General features: G+C 34.0%; 1 protein-coding gene across 4 annotated transcripts in view; it reads right to left on the bottom strand.

Moving 5' to 3' along the window:
• Nucleotides 1–27834, bottom strand: part of LOC126817602 (murinoglobulin-1) — a 62866-nt gene that overhangs the window by 10496 nt on the left and 24536 nt on the right. For 2 of the 4 annotated variants that reach the window (XM_050544682.2, XM_050544684.2), the window contains exons 5-31: nucleotides 27360–27429; nucleotides 26634–26747; nucleotides 24998–25082; nucleotides 24329–24425; nucleotides 23728–23842; nucleotides 23473–23588; nucleotides 21709–21885; nucleotides 20887–21105; nucleotides 19795–20152; nucleotides 19073–19275; nucleotides 17662–17811; nucleotides 17207–17309; nucleotides 16494–16573; nucleotides 15130–15222; nucleotides 14192–14358; nucleotides 12564–12792; nucleotides 9771–9923; nucleotides 9323–9418; nucleotides 8345–8396; nucleotides 8097–8180; nucleotides 6971–7147; nucleotides 6191–6522; nucleotides 4218–4380; nucleotides 3744–3955; nucleotides 2863–3218; nucleotides 1209–1302; nucleotides 543–626 (exon numbers count right to left, since the gene is read on the bottom strand). In XM_050544682.2, coding sequence (XP_050400639.1) covers nucleotides 543–626; nucleotides 1209–1302; nucleotides 2863–3218; nucleotides 3744–3955; nucleotides 4218–4380; nucleotides 6191–6522; nucleotides 6971–7147; nucleotides 8097–8180; nucleotides 8345–8396; nucleotides 9323–9418; nucleotides 9771–9923; nucleotides 12564–12792; nucleotides 14192–14358; nucleotides 15130–15222; nucleotides 16494–16573; nucleotides 17207–17309; nucleotides 17662–17811; nucleotides 19073–19275; nucleotides 19795–20152; nucleotides 20887–21105; nucleotides 21709–21885; nucleotides 23473–23588; nucleotides 23728–23842; nucleotides 24329–24425; nucleotides 24998–25082; nucleotides 26634–26747; nucleotides 27360–27429 — 4179 coding nt within the window. Of the gene's footprint in view, nucleotides 1–542; nucleotides 627–1208; nucleotides 1303–2862; nucleotides 3219–3743; nucleotides 3956–4217; nucleotides 4381–6190; nucleotides 6523–6970; nucleotides 7148–8096; nucleotides 8181–8344; nucleotides 8397–9322; nucleotides 9419–9770; nucleotides 9924–12563; nucleotides 12793–13220; nucleotides 13375–14191; nucleotides 14359–15128; nucleotides 15223–16493; nucleotides 16574–17206; nucleotides 17310–17661; nucleotides 17812–19072; nucleotides 19276–19794; nucleotides 20153–20886; nucleotides 21106–21708; nucleotides 21886–23472; nucleotides 23589–23727; nucleotides 23843–24328; nucleotides 24426–24997; nucleotides 25083–26633; nucleotides 26748–27359; nucleotides 27430–27834 lie in introns of all 4 variants that reach the window. The other 2 variants (XM_056100115.1, XM_050544683.2) reach the window with 2 other exon arrangements.

Here is a 27834-nt window from a genome sequence, read left to right as displayed (position 1 = left end):
AATTTTCAGCAAATTGCCTTTACATTATCTAGTTTTTAACTATTATAGTGAGAACTGCCAATTCGTTATCGAATCTCCCATAATGTATCTTTAATTAGAACTAAAGTTATCGTGTCCCAAAGCATCAACCAATCAAATTGCTTATCTCTGCTTACCCTAAGAAGAAAATGCTCATCTTCGAACTCCATCAAGGCATTGACCTAATAAACACCTACACCAAGTTTGAACATTCTAGCTCAACTTGAGAGAGTTATTGTGTCCCAAAAAGTGTGACGGACAGACAGAAGGATGAACAGACAGACAGACAGAATTGCATGAGTGACTTGATAATAGTGACGATGATTTACCACAATAACTTCAACCAGTAAATAGACATGGTTATCTAGGCAATGACAGCATGAAATTTGGCAACTTATGTTCAATCGCATATGGAAACTAAAGGTTAATATTTTTTTGAGAAAGCATCACAAAGTCTCAGGTCTAGGAGAACAGTTTCTATGAGCTTTATTCACTAAAATCTGACACAAATAAAATCTGCTTACCTTATCAAAATAAAAGCTTATTGATCCATCTTCATCACTTATTTCATATTTCTTCAAACTCAACATTGAAAACATACTTCGTAGCTAAAACAAAACCATCACTATTTATGATAATGTACTAACATTTTGAAAAATTTTCAAAGGGTCTCTTTGTCGTTAGTATTAGTGAAAAACAATGGGATAACCATCTCCAAAAATCATTGGAGAGAGAGAGAGGGACATGGAGTTCAATGTTCACTCAACACAAACTAGGTAATTTCGGGACTAACAAATAGTTCAAGTTTATTTCAATAATTTGTTTGATCGTAGGGGTCTTTAGCTGTGGGAGGAAACAACAGGAAAAACCCCACGAGGTTGGACAGGATAACCTACTCCTTGTCATGTATAATAAGCAGGGAATCAAACCCACACTACTTGACTCAATGACAGACCTTGTGATCTTATGCACATGTGTTAAAACCATTCGACCACCCACCCAAATTCATAGGTAATTTTATGTTAATTTAGAAGGTTTTGAACCTAATTTCATGTCTCTTATTTGTTAAATGAACAGAAAGATAGATTTGTTTCACAGACATGTATGACAATAATACACATGATCACACAAATCTTACAAATATTAAGAATATGACCAATACATATATTAAAGTTAATAAATTCTATTACCTTTTTCAAGGACTGTGTAACAGGTGACCATCCAGTTACCATAGAAACAGTAATAAGGCTCATACCATCAGTGTTACCATCTTTCTTTGTATAACTGGAGTAAAGAAGAAAACAAGAAATTAGTCTTATTCCTTTAACTTAGTATAAACAGTTTAAGTAAAGGGGAGTGTTGACTGGAGGGCTGTCAGGGGCCTGAATATTAAAGTCCCCCCCCCCAAATTAGTTCTAGTAAGCCTGTTTTATATAAAATATATAAATTTATTGTTTTATTTATGATGTTGTATATGTTTGTGCCAAATAAATCTATATATCTAGTATATTGACATATTGATTGCATTTGTGTGAGTGTGATGGCCAATGACTAGAATATGACCCCTTTTCACTGTTGTTGCAAGGGTTCCAGTTACATTATCAGCCAGGGACCCCATGTAAGCTTAATCCAGCCCTGAGTAAAATACATCACATCATATCAACGATCGGCTTCATGTAGAATCACATTTCACTACACAGACATTAAAGAAATAGTCCTGCCATTGCCGTTTGGCCAGTGGGCTAATTAAATATCTCTGGATGGCATCAATGTTCAAATATAATGATGGAATTTGATATTCGAATTTACTTGAGGTAATGGAGTTTTATGAAAATCACAATTGCTTACTGTTATTGCATTTCAAATGATCAACTAATCAGATTGCAGTCAGTTCACAGAATATGTGCAAATTACATTAATACAATTGAGAATACAAGTCCAATTTTAGCTGATATCTTTGCATGAGAAGTAAAGTTATGGGTCAATTAAATATGCACAGACAAGTGTTGATTCTCAAACTTAGGCAAACATAATGCAGGTATGTTCCAAGTTATATCAGAATTCATTCACTAGAAATTAAAGGACAATATTGGTGTCTGTCATTATCACATATGTGATAGTACTGGTTAAACATGTTTCAAATATAATTTAACACAGAGATCATTGCTACGATAGATACGTTATGGAGATTTCAAGAAAGGGAAGTTATCCTTCTATATAACTGACTGAAGTGAAGAGAGATAACAGATACACGGGTGAATTTCTGCTCACTAATAATTCCTTTCGCAGACCAAAAGTTGTTATATGAGACTGTGAGATGGTATCTGACAATTCAAAAAAATAACTGGCTGTCACTAGACAAGAGAAAATGAGAAAAATAAAAAAAAGTCTGTTCATTACCATGTTTTTATTAAGTATACAATGAATAAAAACAAGGGAATGTATGGATTATTTCTTTTTTTCTCGTTTTCCCTTATTACATTTTTGAATTATCAGATATCCTCTCACAGGATAACTTGTGTTTTCCTTTTGCATTCGTCACTTCCCTTTCTTGAAATCTTCATAACACATCTATCATAGCAATGATCTCTGTGTAAAAATTATATTTGGAACTTGTTTAACCAGTTGTATCACATATGTGACAATGACTGACACACATATATTGTCCTTCAAGTCACTGCCTTTCAAAAAGAGTGGCAGAATAATGAAAGGACCCAATTTAATAGCCCCTACTTTTGTAGCAGAACATGATTTTATATTGTGAATGACAATGACATCCAGACCATATTAGGATATCAAATGTTTTGGGCTTTAGTGTAGGCAAACTTTTCTATATTTACTCACCTGACACAAATTTTTAACCTTTTCACGCTACAATCATTATCTGGTCTTGATGTTTTTACAGTTAAGTTGAATAGTGGTTCATCATTGTCTAGATCTTCTGGTTGTTTGTTATAGCGCACATTAGCTTGCACTAAAGCACAACCAGCTCCAGCTGCTTTAGCACGTACAATGTTCGGTAGCTGTGTAAGTTTAACTTTTTGTAGAAGTAAACTATTATCAGTATTAATTTTAACAACTGATTGTAGGTCATCTCCAGACAAATAAATAGTTAATCCTTCTGTAACATTTCCTTCTTCATTATCAACATGCAATATGGTAGCAAACTCAGATAAAGCATGTAGACCAACAACTGTATCCTAAATACAAAAGAAGAAAAATCAACAAAGACATTCTGAACTCTTTTCAGCATATGGAAATGAAACGGGGTTTAACATCCTACTTTTCTACACCATTAACTGGGCTAATGCAGACAAACATAAGTTGAGGAGTGTACTAGCAGGGAAATTTGCCTGGACAGTGATGCTACAACCTACTCTTATTTCAAATTCCAACTGTCGATGTTTTTTTTATTGTTTTTTTTTACGTGCACACCAATGTGTACGACGTACATGCTTTTTTGTCCCATCCGAATGACTACATGCTATTCCTTTCTAAGCCGTCCATCCTGCCCCATTGACAGGGGGAAAACACACTATAAAATCATGAGAAGCTTTCTCGGCCAACACTGTGAGAAAACCTGAGAACTCCTGGTTAGGAAGCCAGCTCCATTCAAAATATGGAGTGTTTTATCAAATAACTAAATTTTTGCTTTTTCATACATATTTCAGATTGCCTAAAATGTATGTTTCAAATGTTTCAGTTCTCTGGTAAATATGTCCTACCTGGGTAGAAGCATATCCTCCAAATGCATTACGTTGTTTGGACATCCACATTGCAATGGGCAGATATGCTCCAACTCCATTTTCTTCATAAAATAACATTGAAGCCAGCATAGCATAAGCTGTCATTTCTACCTCAGCTGATGGAACATTGAAATGAAAATAATTTTCTGGTTTGGGTTCTACCTTCTTACGTCCCCAGTGTTTTAGCGAGCCTAAAAAATAAAAAAGATGAAGGTACAATGTCATTAAATATCGTGAATGTATCATGTTTTCTTAATGAAACAAGTACGATAGTACTATATAAACCAAGAACTGTGCATGACGTCATCACTGATATCTTTGAATTGTGATGTCAAAAATTAAAGTCCAAGGAACAAGCATGCAAAGTTCCAAGTCGATCATACTTAAATTGTCGAAGCCTGTATTTGAAAAACATCACTTCAGAGAAGAACAAGAAGATGAACTTGTACTTACCATCTACAATGGCTTTTTCATTTAAAGCTTCCATTGTTCTCTTGGAATGATCACTATCTGCATCAAACAAAACGTTAGCATACGCTACTATGGCCTTAGTATAGGTATCATCAGTATTTTCTTGAAGATTCAAACACTTCATTGCCATTGTCAATGCTGAATTCTGCAATGAAGGATATGGTATACAGGATAAAACAGGGCATTAGTTTCTAAATACACATAAATTAAGATAAGATAGGCTGCAAGGCAACGAAACATACGGTCACAGCAGCTAAGTCGTCCGAGCAGTCAACAACAGTTGTTGCATATTTTTTCTATTATCGGTAATGAAACATTTATAATACACTAAAATCTGATTAAGAGTAACAACTCATGAAGTAATTATCAGAGAATCATTAGAATTTGTTTGGCTTTTAGTTCTGCCCCATGCTAACATTTAGTATACAAAACATTTAATATCATGGATTTAGCTGTTCAAGTTATCAAAATTCATTGAAAATCAATATCATAATTCATCTCAAGACCTTAAACTCTGTGTATCAATCTAAAGTCAATCAGATGATAACTTTGGTCTCTAGAGCATCCACAAGATTTTTCAAAGTGATCATGGTAGTAATTATCGGCAATCATTGAAAATCACTGGGCTACTTCGTCTCATGATCTTAAACACTGTGTTTAAATTTCAAGTCAATCGGATATTAACTATAGCCTCTACAGTGTCCAAAAGATTTTCCAAAGTGATCAAGGGCCATAACTCTAGCAATAACTATTGGAAATCATTGAAAATTAACAGACTTCTTCATCTCATGACTCTAAACACTGTGTACAAATTTCAAGCCAATCCGATATTAAATTTAGCCTCTAGAGCGTCCACAAGATTTTTCAATCTGGCAGTAATTATCGGAAATCGCTGAAAATCAATAGGCTTCTTCATCTCATGACCTTAAACACTGTGTATAAATCTAAAGTCAATCGGATATAAAATTTAGTCTCTAGAGCGTCCACAAGATTTTTCAAAGTGATCAAGGGTATGACTCTGGCAGTAATTATCGGAAATCCCTGAAAATCAAAAGGCTGCTTCATCTCATGACCTAATTAAACACTGTATAATTTTTAAGTCAATCAGATATTAACTTTAGCCTCTAGAGCGTCCACAAGCAATTGTGGACGCCGGACTAACGGACGGACAGACGGAGGCGACGACAATATATGACCTCATTTCAATGTGGGTGTATAAAAATTGATCGATCTGAATAATTTTTGGACCAAAATGTTTTTTTTAAATAAAAGTAATTTGGATAATTTATGGTGACAAGCTCTGTATTTGACCTTTGTTCTGACTTGTTGGTGCTTTAATGAATAGATAATAACTAAGCCTGCTCCCTCACTCTTGTTTCCAATCTCCTCTACAAGCAGAAATGAAACTGTAGCATTATCACCCACAATTTGTATTATCATACTATAGATTGGATCATATTGTGCTTTCCATTGATTTAAGAGTTTTTGATTGATGCTACATAGTTTCCCTTGTTGTAAGTACCAAGCCTTGCCCCTAAAAGCTGACTTTCATAGAAATGTTATAAGATCATTTGTTAAATAGAATATTCATAATGACTAGCCCTTTAAAGATTTGAACTACCAGGATATGATCTTTGTTTATTTTCTTTTACAATCAAATTCAAATTTAATTCTGCTGTTCTTAAGAAAGAATGGGTGACAAAAATTCAATGTATGAACAAATCAACAAGCCCATCCCTTACTCTATCTACATGTACATATGAAATTTTGTTGAAATCAGCAGAAGTGAAAATTGTAAAATACGACCTTGGACTAATGAGTTAAAAATAGAAACTTATAAGATTTTAAATGTAAATTATTTATGACTGACAGAACTAACAAGCTACACTTGATGTGATACAAATAGAACCTTATAAGATTTTAAAATTAGGAATCAAGTTTGAACAATTACTCACATCCTTTGAAATATTAGCCTCCAGTAATGAGATGATCACATAAGCAGTAATTGCTGTAATATCAGCTTCTGAAGATGTTTTACTCAATCCTCCCATCATATAGGAACTGAATACTTTTCCCACTTCTCGAAAGCAACCGTTTTCCAGCTGAGTGGACATTAAAAAGGTAACACTTTTTTCTAAATCTTGTGAATCAATGTAAATGTAGTCCTTGGCTTGAGCAAAAGACTGGACAACAAAAGCTGTTAACCATGTGCTACCAGAAGCATCTGATTTACCAAATGCGCTGTATGAGCCATCATCATGTCGAAATGTTAATTCTCTCTGATAACCTAAATCAAAAGCATAAAATTTTGTAAATAGAAAATGTCAATTTTAATTCTAGACATATTTAACCCTTTAATGTTATCTGAAACTGAACGTAAAATAATGTGTATCACATGAAAATATAGCAAAATGTAGAATTTCATTCAAGGTCAGTCTCCTGATTTTATCTTCCTGCAGTTATCAGAAGTCTGAGACATGTATTAGTCTTTTTTGTCTTTACAGCAATGTTTTCTTTTGAAATGATATGTCAAATTCTCACTTCAGATCATGAGCAGAACATGGTACATGCAGAATGTGGTCATGCAACTCAACTGAGGACGGCCGACTAAAGCAAATTCATGCAAATTAATATAAATTAATACAAATTATGCTATGATAAAAAGGAAATGCAACTAGTATGCATCACAACTATATCAAGGATAAGTAATACATATATAATATTTATCTACATACCTATTTCCATATAATGTTTAGCAAGAGTTTCAATTGCGTCTGTATTCTGCTGAACACTGCTGAGATATTTTAAAATATAAATATTTGGTGTAAATTTAACCATAGTCTGTTCACCACATCCAGTAGGTTGCGATATAAGACTGTCAAGATTTGATAAAGCTGGTCCCATAATATCACCTGAAATTATTAATACATATTTCGGCAGAAATATTAAGAAAAAGAAAGGCACATTCATTAACGTATTAATAATCCATTAATAATTCAAATAAATATTTAGATTTGTTTTTTTAATCCTTTAAATATGAAATTATTTCCAGTGTTACATCATACATTGTTGAATAATGAGACCCCATGTGTATCTATAAAATCATATTTGGTAGAACTATCTCAAAGAATAATAAATTGAGAATGCTCTAAGGTCATTTATAGGACAATCCAGAGACTAATCACTGCATATGACCGGAGTGAATATCTTTGCCTTAAGACTTCAGAAATCAATCTTTTAAGACGAAAATAATTAATTTCAAGATTTAAATTTGTAAATGTTTTGTTAAATCTTAATATTTTCAGAAACTTGCATTAAATGAACAATGTAATAATTTTAAGTAATAGTATTGTGATACTATCTTGTCACATGCCTAAAACAACATGTGTCATTTTTCCAGTCCCTATAAAGGGTTAAAGTGCTTTTAGCTGTGGAAAGTCATCCCTGGAAAGGATTAAATGGCTTTTATCTGTGGTGTTTCCTTAAAGGATTAGTCAGATGCTCGGTGATTAAAGCACTGGCTCATTAACTAGGAAGTTTGGGTTCAATCACGGTGTTGGCCAAGAAAGGTTCCTCATATTTTCCAGCGTGGTTTGCCCTTGTCACTGGTGCAGGATGGTGGTCCTGGCAAAGAAAAGGGTCTAGTCACTCAGATGGGACCAAAAAATGAGATCCTGTGTACACAATGACGTGCATGTAAAAGAATCCTTGACAGTTGGATTTCAATTCTTATCCTGGTAAAATTCCCTCTATGTACATCTTTATTAGCCTGGTAGGTACAGGAAAGTAGGATGTTAAACCCCATTTCATTCATTCATTAAAGGGTTAGCAACAAGTATCAACTAAAGGTAAATAATTTACCTATGACAGCGATTTCACCACGAGCAGAATCCAGGACAATATCATCTGGTATTGGTATATCAAAATCTTCTATCTGTTCTGCATCTAAAAAATACAGTAATAATACAATCAGAAGTAATTCAAATGATACATAATTAATATCTATCTCTTTTTTAATCAAATTCACCATACTGCTCAAACATTTTTATTTCTAGAATATTAAATTGGCCATTTTTTACATGTAAAATGCAATAAAAAATTCGACTTACCATTGGGACATATGTATTTGCTGTATGAAAATTCTTGGAGAACACCCTCTGACTGTAATAAAATGAAAGATTACATATCTAATTTCAATTTTCAAACATTTAGTTAGTAGTGACCAATAATTTTATTTCATCAATAATATAATCTAAATTCTTTAAACATGCTCAGCTCCTAGGCTATTTTCTTAAATAGACAATATGGTCGACAATATGCAATGATTGAGGAATTTATTAATACAGTGGATTCTGTCACTTCCAACATCTGAATATTACGGAATTCTGTGAAATCTGTCATCATTTTCATGTCTCGATTTATTTCCTTATTACTTCAACCAAAAAAGTTTTGATTAGTCTGTAATCTGAATATTACGATATCAATCAGCGGTCCCGTCACACGATTTGCGTTCAATTAACATTGGATAATCCGGCCTTCAATCAGTGGGTGTTAACAAGCAATCACCAATCAATTATCTGCGAGCATAAAACACGTGTCAGTTTTTGTTGATTACCTTGATAATGTTATAATCTCTTGTAAGAGAGCGCTTGGTATTTGATTTGAGTTTCTCAAGTCAATTCATAATGTGTGATCATCCTGCAAAGCGTGCCCGTACGGATTTGACATTATAGCAGATTTTGAGAAAATTCCATGACCTACAGAGAAGGAATTAGCCATTAAGTATTCAATAGTCTTACTACAGTATCCAAAATTTTAAAGCGAAAAAAAAATTCAAACCAGAAGTTTGCCAATAACTTTAACAGCCGTAAGAAACGATTTTACTTGAACGCTAAGTTTGAAGACATCAAAAGAATGACACATGGGTGGTTCAAAGGCATGGACAATGGTACAATAATACTTCTGGTATAATACTTCTGGTATTAAGGCAATTGAGTATTCCCACGTGCTGTGTAATCCAGCATATTTTATCGATCCTGTACAATGTCGGAATTGACTGTATATCCACTGTATATCTAAAACTCTACCTTAACAGAAATATTTCTTTGTGCTGTGTCACTTCTTCCAATATACTGTGTATCCATCTCTACTGAATTATCACATAATCCAGGAACAATTTCAGCCTGTATTAAACAAATTCTTTCGTTATATTGTAATTTTGACATCTTTAATATCTGTTTACCCCACAAAGTAAAGAATGTTGCTGTTTTAATGAAAGCATCAATTCACATTCAAACAGAACAAATGTTTTATAGACCTAATTTGTGAAATTCTTCCTTGAAGTATTTCAACTGATTTTACAAATACAACACAACAATGATTCAACATTTTGATTTGAAACTTTCTGACAAGGTAATTGGGATATTTCTTCGAATTTTGGTGTTTAATTTGCATACTTAAACCCACTTTTATTTCTGTGAAATCTGGAACTATCCCTCTCAAGTACATGTATACATATATTCAGTAGTAACTTACAGAAGCTGTTATAGGTAGATGACCAATTTCTTCAGGAATAATATAATATTTTTTGGTATTACTTTGACCACCACAAAGACAGAATGGTGCATTATTAGATTCGCCATGAACAATTACTATTTCATCATCAGACACTTGAATATTCATCTGCATCTGAAACAATGATAACAATTCATATCAAATCTATTTTACTGGATTATTTACATATATAGCTTTTTATTACACAAGAAACCTGAATAGCAATTAATCCATTCATTAGAATGAATTTTAAGATCCATTTGAGCTAACTTGGTTCAATATTCACTGTTTTTAGAAGTAGACATCCCTTAATTATTTATAGCTGACCAAGCAGTACTCTGAATTTGTATGTGCCAGTGTGCCTTCCTTTTCAAAAGATAGGCTGCCAGGCAACGAAACATGCACACAGCAGCTAAGTCGTCCGAGTAGTCAACAAGAGTTGTCGCATATTTTTTCTATTGTCGGTAATGAAACATTTATAATACACTAAAATCTGATTATGAGTAATTATCAGAAAATCATTAGAATTTGTTTGGTTTTTATAAAGTTCTGCCCCATGCTAAAGTTTAGAATACAAAACATTTAATATCATGGATTTAGCTGTTAAGTTAACAAAATTCATTTAAAATCAATATAATTGTTCATCTCAGGACCTTAAACTCTGTGTATCAATCTAAAGTCAATCGGATAATAACTTTAGTCTCTAGAGCATCCACAAGATTGTTCAAAGTGATCGAGGGCCATAACTCTGGTAGTAATTATCTGAAATCATTGACAATCACTGGGCTTCTTCGTCTCACAACCTTAAACACTGTGTATAAATTTAAAGTTGGTCAGATAGAGCCTCTAGAGCGTCCACAAGATTTTTTGAAGTGATCAAGGGCCATAACTCTGGCAGTAATTATCGGAAATCGCTGAAAATCAATAGGCTTCTTCGTCTCATGACCTTAAACACTGTGTAAAAATTTAAAGTCAATCGGATATTAACTTTAGCCTCTAGAGCGTCCACGAGCAATTGTGGATACCACACCGATAGACAGGGACGACGACAATATACAACCACATTTCAATTTGGCCGTATAAAAATGAAATGAAATGAGAGTTTAATTAACGTCCTACTGTTCTGCTCCGACTGGTCATATGCCATACGGTGTGCTATGAGGGAAGATTTGCCCACTCTTATATCTAATTTACGTGCACACGGGGCCTCGGTTTTTCATCCTATGCGAATGACTATACATTGCCCCTTGTCAGGCCCACTGTCCTGCACCACTGAAAAGGGGGAACCATGCTGCCCCCCTTCCTGTTCAAACATTGACTAACTCATAAACAATTACCACCTGACAGCATTTTACCATTAGTCCTTTAACAGATAAATGTCCCAGGTTTGATCCATGTGATGGTCAAGAAAATTCCTCAGGATTTTCGGCCATGGTTTCCCAATATCAGTGGTGCAGGATGGAGGGACTCCCTCACAAGGAACATTGTCTAGTCATATGGATGATACAAAGATAGGTTGCCAGGCAAGGAAACATACGCCCACAGCAGCTATATCGTCCGGGCAGTCAACAAGAGTTGTCGCATATTTTTACTTTTTTCGGTAATGAAACATTTATAATACATTAAAATCGGATTAAGAGTAACAACTCATTAAGTAGTTATCAGAAAACAATTAGAATTTGTTTGGTTTTTATAAAGTTCGGGCCCATGCTAACGTTTAGTATACGAAACTTTTAACATCATGGATTTAGCTGTTCAAGTCATAAAGATTCATTGAAAATCAATATACTTGTTCGTCTCAAGACCTTAAACTCTGTGTATCAATCTGAAGTCAATCGGATGGTAACTTTAGCCTCTAGAGCGTCACAAGATTTTTCAAAGTGATCAAGGTCCATAACTTTGGCAGTAATTATCGGAAATCGCTGAAAATCAATAGGCGTCTTCGTCTCATGACCTTAAACACTGTGTATAAATTTTTGAAGTCAATCGGATATTAACTATAGCCTCTAGAGCGTCGAGAAGATTTTTCAAAGTTATCAAGGGCCATTACTCTGGCAAAAAATATCGGAAATCGCTGAAAATCAATAGGCTTCTTCGTCTCATGACCTTAAACACTGTGTATAAATTTAAAGTCAATCGGATATTAACTTTGACCTCTAGAGCGTCCACAAGATTTTTTGGAGTGATCAAGGACCATAACTCTGGCAGTAATTATTGAAAATCGTTGAAAATCTATAGGTTCTTCGTCTCATGACCTTAAACACTGTGTATAAATTTAATGTCAATCGGATATTAACTTTGACCTCTAGAGCGTCCACAAGATTTTTTGAAGTGATCAAGGGCCATAACTCTGGCAGTAATTATCGAAAATCGTTGAAAATCAATAGGCTTCTTCGTCTCATGACCTTAAACACTGTGTATAAATTTAAAGTCAATCGGATATTAACTTTGACCTCTAGAGCGTCCACAAGATTTTTTGAAGTGATCAAGGGCCATAACTCTGCCAGTAATTATCGAAAATCACTGAAAATCAATAGGCTTCTTCGTCTCATGACCTTAAACACTGAGTATAAATTTAAAGTCAATTGGATATTAACTTTAGCCTATAGAACGTCCACAAGCAATTGTGGACGCCGGACGGACGGGGGCGACAACAATATACGACCACATTTCAATGTGGGCGTATAAAAAGCCATGGTCCTGTGTATAAATTGGAGTGCATCATCAGACACTGATCCTGTTAATACCACAGATGCTGATAATATTTACACTTACCATCACACATTTATCCAGATAATTAAATACAGTTATTCTGATGGGCAGACGTTCTCCTCGAATTGCAGAATAAGGCAGTGAAAAGGATAAGAAAAACGGTTGGAATGTAGTTAGTGATGTTACTGGGGCAAATCCAAAACCCACTTCTTTACTCGTGCAAATAGTATTACCAATCCATTTGGTTACCGTGTGGGGAGCAGCTTCCATTATTATCAATTGACCATCCTCACTAAAAACAAAATGTTTACAGAATTTTAAACAAAATCTTTTAAATCTTAGCAGAGCAAATTAGAATTTCTAAGACATATCATATCCTTATAAACCAGTAAGAGAAATAACATTATTTTAAAAGAGACAGTAGGCCAAATGCATAAAAAATAACTTTAAATGTACAATGATTTAATTTAATAAATTTTGTGTTTACCGGTACTTTTTTTTTTATATACCTCATTTTATGTACATTTTTTTTTTTTTTATAAAATTAAATACACTGTCCACATTAATACAATGTGGCACCTTCTTTGTATCCGACATTAATGGCAATTTCATGCTCATTTTAAGTTTTTATTGAATTAGTAAAAGTGCAAGTTAAAGATTAATATTGTTTAGATAAGGTCATCTATTGTGAGTTTTGTATGTGTAAAATAAAGGGCATACCCAATACGTTCAAGCTGCCATAACCAAGTTTCTGGAAAAAACCTGCGAACATTCTCAGATTGTGCAGTAGATTTAACAGATGGACTGGGAATGGAGCTTAATGCTATCTGAGGTACAGACGTTTCTAGTGTTCCAAGTGCTGGAAGAGGTCCATCTTTAAGAAGAGAAAAGTGCACAAGTTTTAGTAAATGAAATTATAATAAAGATTTTCACATCAATGGAATGAATAAGGTCCACTTGATTTCACTATCACAAAGGATACAGTAAATAAGGTTTATTGTTTTGAAATATACTTTTACCTGCATGCAGATTAATTAAAATACAATTTTGTCACAGATGTGATCATTTTGTTTAGAAACTTGTCTTATTATCAGTAATTACTTGTTTTTCAATCTCAATAATTATATCCTTATACCGAGTCACTTTTGTGATCTGAAAAATCAACTAAGTCTGTATTTGTCCAAAACATCAGACTCTTGACATGTGATGGTTTTCGACATGGCAGAGTTAGTTTCTGAAATTTCAACATTTTATTAGGCTTCTCAAATTGATTCCCTCTCTGAAACATTTTATAGCTTGATCGAAAACTTAAAGATGTATCCGATACTTTTATGTGGAAGTTTTGTCTAAAAAAATATCACCTATTGATATAGCATGTTGGCAGAAAATGTAGAAATATCAAGACATGCTAAATCTATTGTTTTGTACACAACTTAAGATAAATATCTTTGGAAAGGTAAACAATTCAATGGGTGCATAACATAATTCAGAAAATTCTCAAAAATAGGTGAATTATTAAAGTATTGAATGAATACCGACATGATTGTCAACCATCACAAACACCATCAGACAGGTTTAAAAAGAATTAGACACATCTAACTATGTCTGTAATGAGTTAGTTAAAAGATTGTATATTAGTTGAAGAGTGAACTGATTAGTTAACAGTCAGAATAAACTGTCCTGTACTCTACCCAATTTTCTCAAGGCTCCACAGCCATGTTTCTGGGAAATAATTTCTGATTATGTTGTCATCTATCGATATTGTGGAACTAGAAGGATTGTTTTTCACATGTTGATGTTTTTTCTTTAAAAAGGTCCTCCTACTAGGACTATGTTGCATAATTGGCATTCCTCGACCCAAAAAAAAAAAATATATGGATGGAACCAAAAGCAAATTCAACAATAAACACATTGTATCTGTCACACAATGCCACAGATACACTCGCCGGCAGTTTAGCGAAGAAGTGTTTCCCTTTCAGGATCTGAATGGTTCAGCAGAAAATCTGGAATCCTCTAATCTGTTGAGCTTCTACATGGCTGTGATGATAGGAGCCATACCACAACTCGCATCAAATTCATGACAAACAATTCTGATATGGTTCATATTTCTAAGCGAGAGAGAGAGAGAGAAATAGGGTTTAACGTCCACTCGACACAAACTAGGTCATTTCGGGACTAACACATGGTTCAATTTTATTTCAATCATTCGCTTGCGCGCAGGGGTGGGAGGAAACCGGAGGACCCGGAGAAAACCCACGAGGTTGGACAGGCGACCCTACTCCTTGTCACGTACAACCGGGGAATCAAAACCTCGCCACTTGACTCAATGACAGACCGTATGATACAGCGCGCGCGTGCTAACCATTCGGCCATCCAACCCCCCTCATATTTCTAAGCAGAAAATGCTCATCCTTGATCTCCATCCAGGCATTTACGAAAATATCAACAACATCAAGTTTGAACATTTTACCTTAATTAGAAGCAGAGTTATTGTTTCCCCAAAAAGTGGGAATGACAGTCATTCAGACAAACAGGCAGACCCATTTTAATAGTTCCTTGACCTGGTAAGCTATCATGGGTAGTAACTAAAAATCGGTTGTCTATTGTGTAATACCAAATTTTACTCACCTCCATCATAGGCATAAAACTGTGGTGTGATTCTAGATACAGAACATGGTCTTGTCTCTAAAACCAGATTGGTCATAACTAATAATCCCATTGACTGCAATATATTATAGATTGACCCAATATATTATAGAACAATTCATTGTCTCAGTAATAAACACTATACATCTATACATAAAGATAGTTTATAAAGATAGGTTGCCAGGCAACAAAACACACGCCACGGCAGCTAAATTGTCTGAGCAGACGTTGTCGTATATTTAATCTTTTGTAGGTAATGGGGGGCATTTACAAGACAATTTCATACAGATCAGATTATAATGTTCGTCCTTTGGGGGTTCACAAGGTGCTACAAACTGAAACAAGGACGTTAACTCTGGAAGTAATATTCAAAAATTGTTGAATTTGACAGCGTTTTTTGTTTTACTAATATAACTAATGCATATAAATTTCATACAGATCAGAAGATAAAGTAACTAGAGAAATAATTATTAGAAATTGCTGAAATTCAATAGGCTTCTTCGTTTCACTAATTTAAATGATGCAAATTTCATACAGATCGGATGATACCTTTCATCATTCAAGCGTTCACAAGGTTCAACAAAGTTAAACAAGGGCGATTACTCTAGAAGTAATTATTGGAAATTGCTGAAATTCAACAGGCTTCTTCTTCGATTCACTAATTTACATTATGTGTATAAATTTCATACAAATTGGATGATAACTGTTGTCGTTGGAGCGTTCACAATATGAAACAAGGGTCATAACTCCAGAAGAAATTAATTGAAATTGCCGAAATTCAATAGGATTCTTTGTTTCATTTATTTAAATAATGCATATAAATTTCATACAGATTGGATGATAACTTTTTCATCTCACTAACGTAAACAACATATATCAATTTCAAAACAATCATATGATAAATGTAGTCTGTAGAGTGTTCAAAAGAAATTTTGGATGACGGATCGACGGACAGACAGGCGGACAGACCAATGGACGGAGGCGATGACAATATATGACCACATTTCCATGTGGGCATATAAAAACATTTTATTATCGAATGCATCCAGTTTAAGAACTTTTTTAGCTTATTTAATATTATGAAACCAAAATTCTCTGTAGGCAATTTCTGATTTTATTTGCTTTAAGAACAATTGTTGGGGTTTTTTGGGGGGGTAATTTAGGTTGGTTTATACAATTTCTTTAAAGGAAAACAACAAAAAAAAATTGTGGGGACCAAAGAAAAAGGTGCTTCCTGCGGAAATATATTTCACCAGACAGGAAGATGTGGGATTATTCTGTTTTTCTTTTTGCTTACAAAAATAATAATAGAAGAGGAACAGATGAGTGTATGTTTCTAAAATATACCTTAAATGCCTGTACAGCATCAACATAATTAGATGAATATTGACTTTCAAACCATCCAAATTGATACATTTCTGGTCCTTCTGTAATATATTCAATTAAAATATATAATTATATATCATAATATAAAACATATCATCTTTAATGGTGCATTACCTTAATTAATAAGCTACTCTTTTCAAAAAGTATATTTTTGATCATTAAAACACGAAATGAAAAGAAATGGGGATTAACGTCTTACTGCTCTGCTCCGACTGGGCTATGAGGGAAATTTTGAACGGGCAGCGGCACTATGGCCTACTCTTATATCGAATTCAAATTACGTGCATGCCAATGTATACACGGGACCTCAGTTTTTCGTCCCATCCGAACGACAAGATAACTGTCCTTGTCAGGCCCTACTTCCTGCACGACTGACAAGGGGAAACCACGTCGGAAAATCCTGATGAACTTTCTCAGCCAATGCAGGGATCAAAGACGCTATCTCCAGGCTGGCACAGGGTCCCACCCAGTTAGCCACCGTGGCTCCTTCATTAAAATACAAGGTAATGTGTGCAATATGGGGTAGGAGAATTTTCCACGAGTCTTCTTTTACCGGATTTTAACATTTTTGAGACATGCTTGAAAATATTGTCCATAGTTTGGATATAGTGGTGAAGGCTTCTTTTTTTACTTCTGTGGCCTTAAAGAATTGACAAACATTAATAAAATCTTACCATTTTCTTTCCTTCCTTCTAATTTTTTTTCACAATAATCTTTATCACTAAAATAATTGTAGCCATAACGAGACACACTAAATTCATCTAATTTCTTCAAAAGCTACAAAAATTAGGAAACTCAAGGTAGAAAAAAAAACTAATAATAAAACAAAACATTTATTTGGTAAATCCTTTTAAGATCAATCAATAGATCTATACATATCAGAACATTCTTATCAGTGAATCCAATCAAATTTCTTTCAAAATTAAAATAGTTTCAAATTCTGATAATTAAGGATTACATACATCTTATACTTTCATTAGAAATGACAATAAGTTTTCTTAATATACATAGACCAATTTCATAGAATGTTTCTAAAATCATAAACTGATGTCAATATGCATTCACATAAAAAAAAAAATTGCTTAAGAAACATCTTGAAAGAATGATGTATATAAAGAAGATGGCTTACCTTTTCTGGTGTAATCTGATGATCTCCACCCAGAATGTTAACACTTTTATCAACAATACCAATAGAACATAATGAACCTGGAGCAGCTTCCAGTTTAATACCTGTTGTAGCACCTGGTAAAACTTGTTCTTCAGTAAACTCCATACTCACCTAAACAAAAACATATAATATCTTACAATCCACACTACAGATCAATATTTGATTCAGAATATAAACATTGGGGGTGCTCGATTGTCAGTCCGGAAGGTCCCGAATTGACAGAATTGCAATCAAGTGATACAGAATTCAGTCCTATCACAGTTCTGCCAGTCCCCACTTCTGAGGTGGTGTGAGTAGAATTGTGACATATTTTAAGTAACAAATATGTTTCAGCTGCCATGGTTTGTTAAGATATGTTGTACTCTGAAATTCTCCTTTTCACTCGATTTAGTAGAGAGGTTAGACAACTGATCGTTTGATTTGAAGTGCTAGTGTCCATAATTTTGCCAACTAGGATGCCTTTGGTTGGTTTGTAACATTGTTACGGGAGTTCAATCAGTCTGAAGAGTTCAATACGAACGAAACTAGTCACTGACACCCAGAATAACCAGGTCTTTATAGTCACTCTTATATTATCTCACTTTCTGCTTACGATATCGTTATGGCTAATTTTATTGATCAAATCGGTAGGTCGTGATTCCCCTTTTTGCCTTGGATTCAACCACCACTTTGATGGAAGATATTCTCTCAGCTAAAAAATCGTTATTCTCTCAGCTACAAGAGATATCGTAGAATCAAATCGGTCCAGAGATTATCTGGTTGAAAAGAAGCTGCTCATTCAACAAGGACACATAACCAAAGGATGACAGGCCTACCCGTCCAGTTAACACAACGGACAATCTCAACTCGGTCCACAAAAAAGAGACACATACTAGTCGCCTCCCAATTCCATTTTCCAAGGCATGGTCCAAACCTTGACTCTCATATAAACAAACCATTTGGTACTAATTCGTACCAAAATATATTAAACCCCACGAGTGCCATGTTGAATTACACAATATTTAACGTTTTAAAACCTAACTACTTTATGGAATCAACGACAAATCTAAACTTGGGCACTCCAACCATTTTTATTTTTACTTTTTTTGTTACCATCAAAACTATGATGTTGTAAAAACAATCAAATAACCAACAGAGATTATTTGATAGTAATCATTGTACTTTTTAACATCTGATTATCTAACTGTTCGTTTGTCTGTTCTTGGGATTAATGTCCACTTCCGCCTAGTATGATATCGTAACCAATTATCTGACTGATATTGGTCTGCTCATTATACTGATAAATCTGAAAGAAACCACTCTGCCAAACATAGTCGACGGCTTGCAATTCCAGGTAGCAAAAGTGACAAAGAAAAAAAAACCAGAGACTAACCTTATTTCTAAAACATGGCTCAACATCAAACTGTATGCTGTCTGCTACAGTTTCACCATCAGCTCGAACATAGTACACAAGTAAACTGGCTTTAGGTGACATTTCTGGTGTCACAACAAACTTAATTTTAACATGTGAAACATGTGTGGAGGGATTTTCTGACATTTTTACAGGAATTTCTTCAGCATTTGTCATGTCAGGCACTAAATATAAACAAGATAAACTTTTGATTAATTTAATAAAATAAAAAATAGCATTTCCAGCCAATATACCCATCAGTAGCATTTTGAACAAGCAAAAATACTGTATAAAATTGGTGAGCAACTCTAAATTTCTATCAATCCTCAAGAATTCCTAAACAATCCCAGTAAGTCTGAAGGAGAAAACAATTTCTAAAATGCTGGCCTGTAAAACATTTACAAGGTTTTGGTCTAGGACTAACTAAACAATCCCAGCAGGTAGAAAAAAACTAAAAAACTCACACCTGTAAATCATTTTTAAAAATTGTGGACTTAAGGACAAGGAAGATGACAATATACTCTTACATAAAGATTACGAATTTCCAAGTATGTTATTTATGTAAACTTCTCAATTGAGAAGTGGTATCAGGTATTCTAGATAGAGTATGCATACTCTTTCTTGTAGAGTAAAAAAAAGTATAAAGTATTCATTTTTAAGTTATCAAGATAAATGACAAAGACTTAAAAACAAATTTTACATACTTATCATAGATCTCTTTCTTCTAATTGGTGCATTCAGTGGTTCAAAGATTTCTTGTTTAATTTCTTCTTCTACAACCTGTTTTCTTTTACCTTCGACATTCTCAGCAGTTTCAGATTGATAATCTCCTTCAGTCGGGACCATTTCTTCTACTCGTTGCTGTGGTTTACGTGTTGTTGTTGTTTTCACATTGTCCAAATAGACTGGTACAACCACAGGTGGAGGAGGTGGAGAAACCGGTTTAGCAATTTCTCTTATCAAGCACTCTTCTTCTGGTACCTCCAATACTGCCATAGAATCATGTTTCAGAAAATGGTGTTCCATGTGTCCTGTGTGTATAATTCTTCCTCTTGACATAACCTAATAACAGAATTGGCAGTGTCGACAAAATTGTTCTTAAAATAAGGTATTAACACAACAGGGTTAGGAGTAAAAACAAAATGCAATTTTATATGGATAAAATCCTTGCACTGTATTCGACACTTATCTAAACCGGAGAACATTTAAAATCCCCTACACAAAAAAATCATAGCATGGCAGAAAACAGGAGAGTTTTATACACAACTGGTAACAACTGCCAACCTACACGATCATACAACTCACCAGTTCACAACTGATAAAATTTGGAATGTTCACTTTCCACAAATCTTAACAACTATATTTTTTTTTGACATATACCTACTGAACGACAGAACCGATAGGGAGACATCCTACACAGCAAATCACATTAGTGCAGATTTTGTCACATGTCAAGTTCACCATGGAAAATGGAGGTTGTCGAATGGGCAGCAATTTGGTATTTGTTTAGTTCTGTTTTTACGAGTTATAACAAATTCCGACAAGTAGATTTGAGCAAAGTTAAAGTGGGTTGCATTGAGCAGAGCTTAATTGGGTAAAGTTGTAAATTAACACACACCTGCCTTTAAGAGCAGCTAATCTACAATTTTCCAATCAAAATTTCAAATACAATATGATCACAAGACAAATAATTTAGTATGTCTAATCTCCTATCTATGTAGATATTATTTTTATCTATAAGATATATTATTCCAATTTCAACTTTCTACCCTGAAAACATGTTTAATTGTAACTACCTGGAAATTAAAGACTGTGTAGGAATCTAATGTTGTTGTGTATGGAATGTCGAATGTAATTTCTTCACCACACTTGACAGCGTCTTTCATTCTTCTTGGTATTTGAATGTGACTAAGAGATGGAGAAAACCATTGTTTAACAGTATTAAATCCTCTAGGCATGTAGATTCGGTAAGATGGTGGAGAAAAATCATTGGCTGCATAATTAACACCTCTAGCCTGAAAACACAAAATGTAAGTAAAATTATTCAACCGATTCTTTAAAAAGAAAATTTGAAGAAATATTGAAGGGTTTGTCTTAGAAGTTTGACAGATTTGTTACCATACAGTGACATGATAACGCTTCAAGCTAAGTGTCAAATTCTTGTGCTCTTGAAATGGGCTTTTATATACCTGATTATGAACTTTGGCTTTTTTGGTGTGCTTACACTTTCTAGTCACTGAATACCACCAGTTGCCACCAGGTTTATCTGTGAGACCAATATTGTCTAATGACAAGATACATTGGGAGTGGAATGACCAAAACACATCATTTGGCACATTATAAATGTTGCAATATTTTTTACGACCTGATTTCACTAATAATTGATGTGTTGTTTAAGAAGAGAGTAAGAACAAGTGCTTATAAGTTCTCATGATGGACAACCTGGACAATTTTACATAGCCTGTGTTGTTCTGTTTTTGTCAGACTGTTATATCATATACACAGAATTCTTATTGTCAAGCAGTTATAGGAGCATATCATAGACACAGGATCCATCCTTTTTGGTGAATATTTCATATAACAAAGTATATTAAATAAAATATGAAAGAATAAGTTACCTCTATTCTAAACTTTGATGTATTGGTTGTAATAGGATCGCAAGTTGAGAAATGAATCAACCCATCTTTATCTGATGTGAAATTTCTAGCTAATCGTATATCATTTTTATAATTAATCATACTGATCTCTATAACTTCTCCTGGTGCTGGTGAACCATCAGGTTTAGTAATAACTGCCTGGTAAACAAAACAAAATTCAAATATCCAGATCAAGTCTTTGTTTTTAAATTTAAAGATCAAAATGAAGGTTAAAAAGCCAACTAAATTCAGAACTTTTTTCTCATTATGGACAAGAGAGGTTAAAATGATTATCTATTATAATTAATTAAAAAGCCAACTAAATTCGGAACTTTTTTCTCATTATGGACAAGAGAGGTTAAAATGATTATCTTTTATAATTAATATCCTACTGAATCTAAATATTATGAGCTGATATTGCCGGGAGCTCTAAGATAATTTTGATTGCAGACAAAATTTGTCGAACTGATAGCTGCCGTAGTGTCTTGATAACCATGTCTAAAAGCCTGGCAAGCACCAAACCAACCAGCGGCTGCCAGGCAGGATACGCCCACATTTTCGAGAGATGGATAGAAAACAAGCTAAAACGAAAGTGATTTTTCCTACAATCAAGGGCTATAATTCAGGAAATTACAATTCCATATGCGCAAATATCGAAAGGAAATGAGATCTTTGGGTTATAAACTTACATTTCAAGTTTCAACAAAATCGGATAGAAATTGTGACCTCTATAGGATCCACAACTTTGATATACCATATTTTTACTCTATTTGAGGACGAAGGGCGGCCATTTTATCTGTCAGTTTTGGGCTGATTTTCACGAAATTCGAACTCAGTCGTCCTTAGGGTGTAACGGTGATATAATAATACGATTTTTTAAATCGGATAAATATTATGACCTCTATAGGGTCCACAAGCTAAAAACGTGATTGTTCATACAATCAGGGGCCATAATTCAGGAAGTTACGGTCCGATATGCGCGAATATCGAAAGGAATCGTGATCTTTGGGTTATAAACTTACATTTCAAGTTTCAACAAAATCGGATAAAAATTGTGACCTCTATAGGGTCCACAATCTTGATATACCATATTTTTATGAAATTTGAGAACGAACGGCGGCAATTTTGTCTGTCAGTTTTGGCCTGATTTTCACGAAATTCGAATTCAGTCGTCCTTAGGGTGTAACGGTGATATAATAATAGGTTTTTTTAAATCGAATAAAAATTATGACCTCTATAGGGTCCACAAGCTAAAAGCGTGATTTTTCGTACAATCAGGGGCCATAATTCAGGAAGTTACGGTCCGATATGCGCGAATATGGAAAGGAACCGTGAGCTTTGGGTTATAAGCATACATTTCAAGTTTAAACCAAATCGGATAAAAATTGTGACCTCTACAGTGTTCACAAGCTAAAAACGTGATTTTTCGTACAATCAGGGGCCATAATCCATGAAGTTACAGTCCGATACATGCCAATATGGAAAGGAACCGAGATCTTAGGGTGATAAACCTATATTTCAAGTTTCGTTGAAATCGGATAAAAATTGTGACCTGTAGACTGTTCACAAACAATTGTGGACGGACAGACGTCCGGACGGACGGACGGACAGACGTCCGGACGGACGGACGGACAGGGGCGACGACAATATACGTCCACATGAAAATGTGGGCGTATAAAAATATACAACCATATTTCAATAATACAATATAAATCTTTAAAAAAAAACATTTCAGCATATACTTACACGTCCACGGTATGGAAATGATGGTTTAAAATGGTTATTTGTATCATCTTCTAACGTTATCTTCAGTGGATCAAATGAAACAGACGGTCCTGTGTGAGATTTTTTTACTTCAATTCCTGTAATTATAATTAACACTGATAAGTCAGTAAAATGACTTTTCACTGACAATCCAAACTACAAAACCTTTCCAATTGATAACACATCATGAAAAAAACCAACAACCGTTTGCGAATGTGATTCAAAAGTTAAAGTTACCCGTGTTTCTTTCTGTGACAGATGCAGATATCTTCAATTTTGATCTATACAAATAAGAATCTGGTCGAAATCCTACGTCCGATCCTGATACAGAAAACTTGTAACATCCATCAATCTAAAAATAGACACAATTTTCAATAAAACATACATTTATATACTGAATCCACCAAACCATTTCAATAAAACATACATTTAGATACTAAATCCTTCAAACTGTTCCAATAAAACGTACATTTTAATACTGAATCCTTCAAACCATTTCAATAAAACATAAAATACTGAATCCTTCAAACCATTTCAATAAAACATAAAATACTGAATCCTTCAAATAATTTAATGGATGTTTATCAGCTATTTCTGAGTACTAAGATAATTCAGCTACAAATACCTCCCAATGAATAATTTAAATGGCGGAATTTAATATTCAACTTGAATTCATTAAAAAATTTCAAATGAAGTTAGCAACCAAAGTTATTTAACTTTAAATTCTGAATGCAACTAACTATAGTATCAACTAAGCACTCAGTTCTCTATTATACTGCAATAATTAAGACAAGGGTGACAAAAATATTTTATTTCTGTAAAATAGTTTAAATCCTACCTCCTCATCAATTTTAGCACAAGATGAAAAAGTTCTCAATCCCCCTAAACAAATTTCAGCAGATAAGAAACCTTTAACTGGCTGACCATATGTATAGCTGTTAACAAAAAAACATAATCAATAAAGAATCATACAAAATACATGAACAAATGAACCAATGTCGTGTGAATTCAACATACCAACATCTCTATGAAGTAATTGATTAATATATTTTTTTAACGATTAATCTATTTTTTTCTCGATTAATGTATTTTTTATCGGCATACATCAATTTGTTTCATTCAACACATTTGTTGAGTGGTATAAATCGTCTGTCCAATTCCTCAAGAACCATTTCCTCCATTCAAAAATTTAAATAGTACAAACTATTCTAAAATGAAATGGAATGGGGTTTTATGTTTTACTTCTCTGCATCAACCAGGTTAATGATGATGGGTATTCACCAGGCACTGTACAATGAATTACCCTGGTAGCAGTGTTTCTTCCTAACCTTTATCAAATTCTTACTTCCATAGATTGGAAAAACATGGTTGGACCTCATTGTTTCATCCCGTCCAAATGACTAGACACTTTTATTCTTGCCAGGCCTTCCATCATCAACAACTGACAAGGGAAAAGCACTATTATAAAAGCAGTACCATATTTCAATAAAACATGTAGGTAGCTTACTTTGCACATATTTCTCCCTCTACATTTGATACATTAGCGAGCAGATATTTTGGAGGATTTATGGTAACTTCAAACTTTGGTAGAACTGCAATTATAAAAACAAGAATGGAATCAAAATTTTTTAGTCAATTTAGCAATCAGGAAAATATATCAGATTGATAAGGTAGTCTTAAGCATAAATTCAGTACAAAATTCAAATATATAATACTGAGATGAGTCAAAGACATTATATTAATCACCTTGACAGTGACAATGAAAAGTTAACGTTGCTAATCTGATGTTTATAGTTTTTGCATTGTCTATTTCCTAGCATTTCTAGCCTAAATACGAAGTTAGGTTCTTGAAACTATTATTGAACTCAGTCAAAACGAAATGAAATCGGGTTTATTGTCCTACTGTTCTGCTCCGACTGGGCTAATGAAGACGGGCATACACCATACAGTGTGCTATGAGGGAAATTTTGCCCGGGCAGTGGCACTATGGCCTATTCTTATATCGAATTCCAACTGCCAAGGGATCTCTTACGTGCATGCCAATATATACACAGGACCTCAGTTTTTAATCCCATCCGAACAACTAGACAGCTATCCTTGTCTGGCCCTCCGTCCTGCAACACTGACTAGGGGATACCTGATGAACTTTCTCGGCCAATGCAGGGATTGAACACCCGATCTCCAGGCTAGCGAGCCAGCGCCTTTTTTTTTTAAAACTATATTTTATTCAATAAGAATAGGATTTGGGAACAGGCTACTAATAAACATCTACACCAAGTTTAAACATTCTATCTCAATTAAAAGCTGAGTTTTTATGTTCCAAAGTCTTGACCAATCAAATTGTTTAGTGCTACTAGCTTAAGCTACTTAGTTTCATCACTCTCACCCAATTAGAACTAAAATTATCGTGTTCCAAAGTCTCAACCAATCAAATTGTTTATCTTTGCTCAGGCTTATTGGAAAATGCACATGATCGAACACTATTAAGGCATTCACCTAATAAACATCTACATTAAGTTTGAACATTTTACCTCAATTAGAAGGAGAGTACTGTTATTGTGTTCCAAGGTCTCGACCAATCAGAAAATGCTCATCATCGAACTTTGTCATGGTACTGATGTAATGAAACTATACACGATGTTTCACCACTCTCACTCAATTAGAAACAAAGTTATCAAGCTCCAAAGTCTCGACCAATCATATTGCTTATCGCACTGCTTACCCTGAGCAGAAAATGCTCATTATTAAACTTAGTTAGGTATACTATACGCCAAGTTTCATCACTCTCACTTAATTAGAACCAAAGTTATCGTGTCCCAAAGCATCAACCAATCAAATTGCTTATCTCGGCTTACCCTAAGCAGAAAATGCTCATTTTCGAACTCCACCAAGGCATTCATCTAATCTGTCACACCTACAACTAAGTTTGAACTTCTAGCTCAATCGGGAGAGTTCATGTGTCCCAAAACAGTGATGGACGGACAGAAGGACAGGACAATAAACTATGTGAAGATCAGTGTTCCAGTGTTTTCTAAATATGCAGTTTCTAAGATATAAGAAATCTGTGATGTTCATTTTTTGTTGCAAATGAATATTATTTCTCAGTTCTGATTTTCCTCGATACTATAATTGAAAGTACTCACCATATTCTGCCACTTTGAATGTCTGTTTAGTAAGTTCATTATCAATATTAGCTTCAATAGTCCAATCACCAAGCTTGGGTTCAGCAGCCAGTTGAAATTCAAAACTACTCAGACCTTTTCCAAAAGATTATATTACATGACAACTTAGAATGGCTTAATATTATCTCAGAACACAATTTCAGTTTTTATTAGAAAAATTCTGACAAGTGCTACCAAGGCATCCAATACATGCCTTCCTAATGTTATTGAAATTGTTCAAGCCAAACAAAGGCAAAACTGTCTTAGAGATAATTGGATATCTACCACTTTAAGGTTCCACTTCCTTTCTCCCGTGAAACTAAGCAATTTCATTGATATGAATAAGTGGCACACAAGAAGAATTATAACCAAATTTGGAGGAAATACATTTTCAAATGGAACAAGATGTTTAAACATTTATATTAAATTGTAACTAGACTTATCCATTTCAGCCATTAAGCGAAAAAATTATTACAAGTTGTGTGGGATTATAAGAGTGCATGTCATTAGTTGTGTGGGTTGAGCTCCCAGTAATGGGCATTATTTGACAATATTTCAAGATATATACAGGGACTTAAACTCTTAGAATTTCTAAACTGATATGCATATTCAACAACTCCCCAAAGTATTTCTGATCTTTTAACAAAACCTCCTCTGCACAATGAAACAATTTGTTTTTACACTATTAAAATGAGATTTATAACATACCATCTGAATCAATATCAAGCCATTGTTTTACTCGTATTTCATTTGGGTCTTTGATGAATACTTCAGTTATCTGGAAAGTTGAATAAAGTTTAGAAGGAAGAAATACTGCTATATATAAATCATTTTCAGACTAACATATGGGTTTTCTTTACTGCACTGTCCATGTGTACAAGGTACCCCAGTTTTCGTCCTGTTCATACTAAAAGACACTTTTTATATGTCTTTCCATTTAGAATAGTAGTCAAGATTTGTTAGTACAGTAAATATTATTTCCATATAAAGATTTCAATTTCTTTGAATCAGTGTTATTTACTTCGATAAGGCTAAGCTAATTAATGCTCCGGGCCCTTATTCACGAAAACTTAAACTAAGATACAATCGAAATTTTAAGAAATACTGCAATTCGATTGGCTAACCAGTAAAATCAATTTGCATCCATCCAATGAAGTTGCAGTATTTCTTAAAATTTCGATTT

Source organism: Patella vulgata, chromosome 4, assembly GCF_932274485.2.
Source record: "Patella vulgata chromosome 4, xgPatVulg1.2, whole genome shotgun sequence".
Lineage (NCBI taxonomy): Eukaryota > Metazoa > Mollusca > Gastropoda > Patellidae > Patella > Patella vulgata.
Note: the sequence above shows the minus strand (reverse complement) of the source record. Positions and strands in the feature narration are given on the sequence as shown.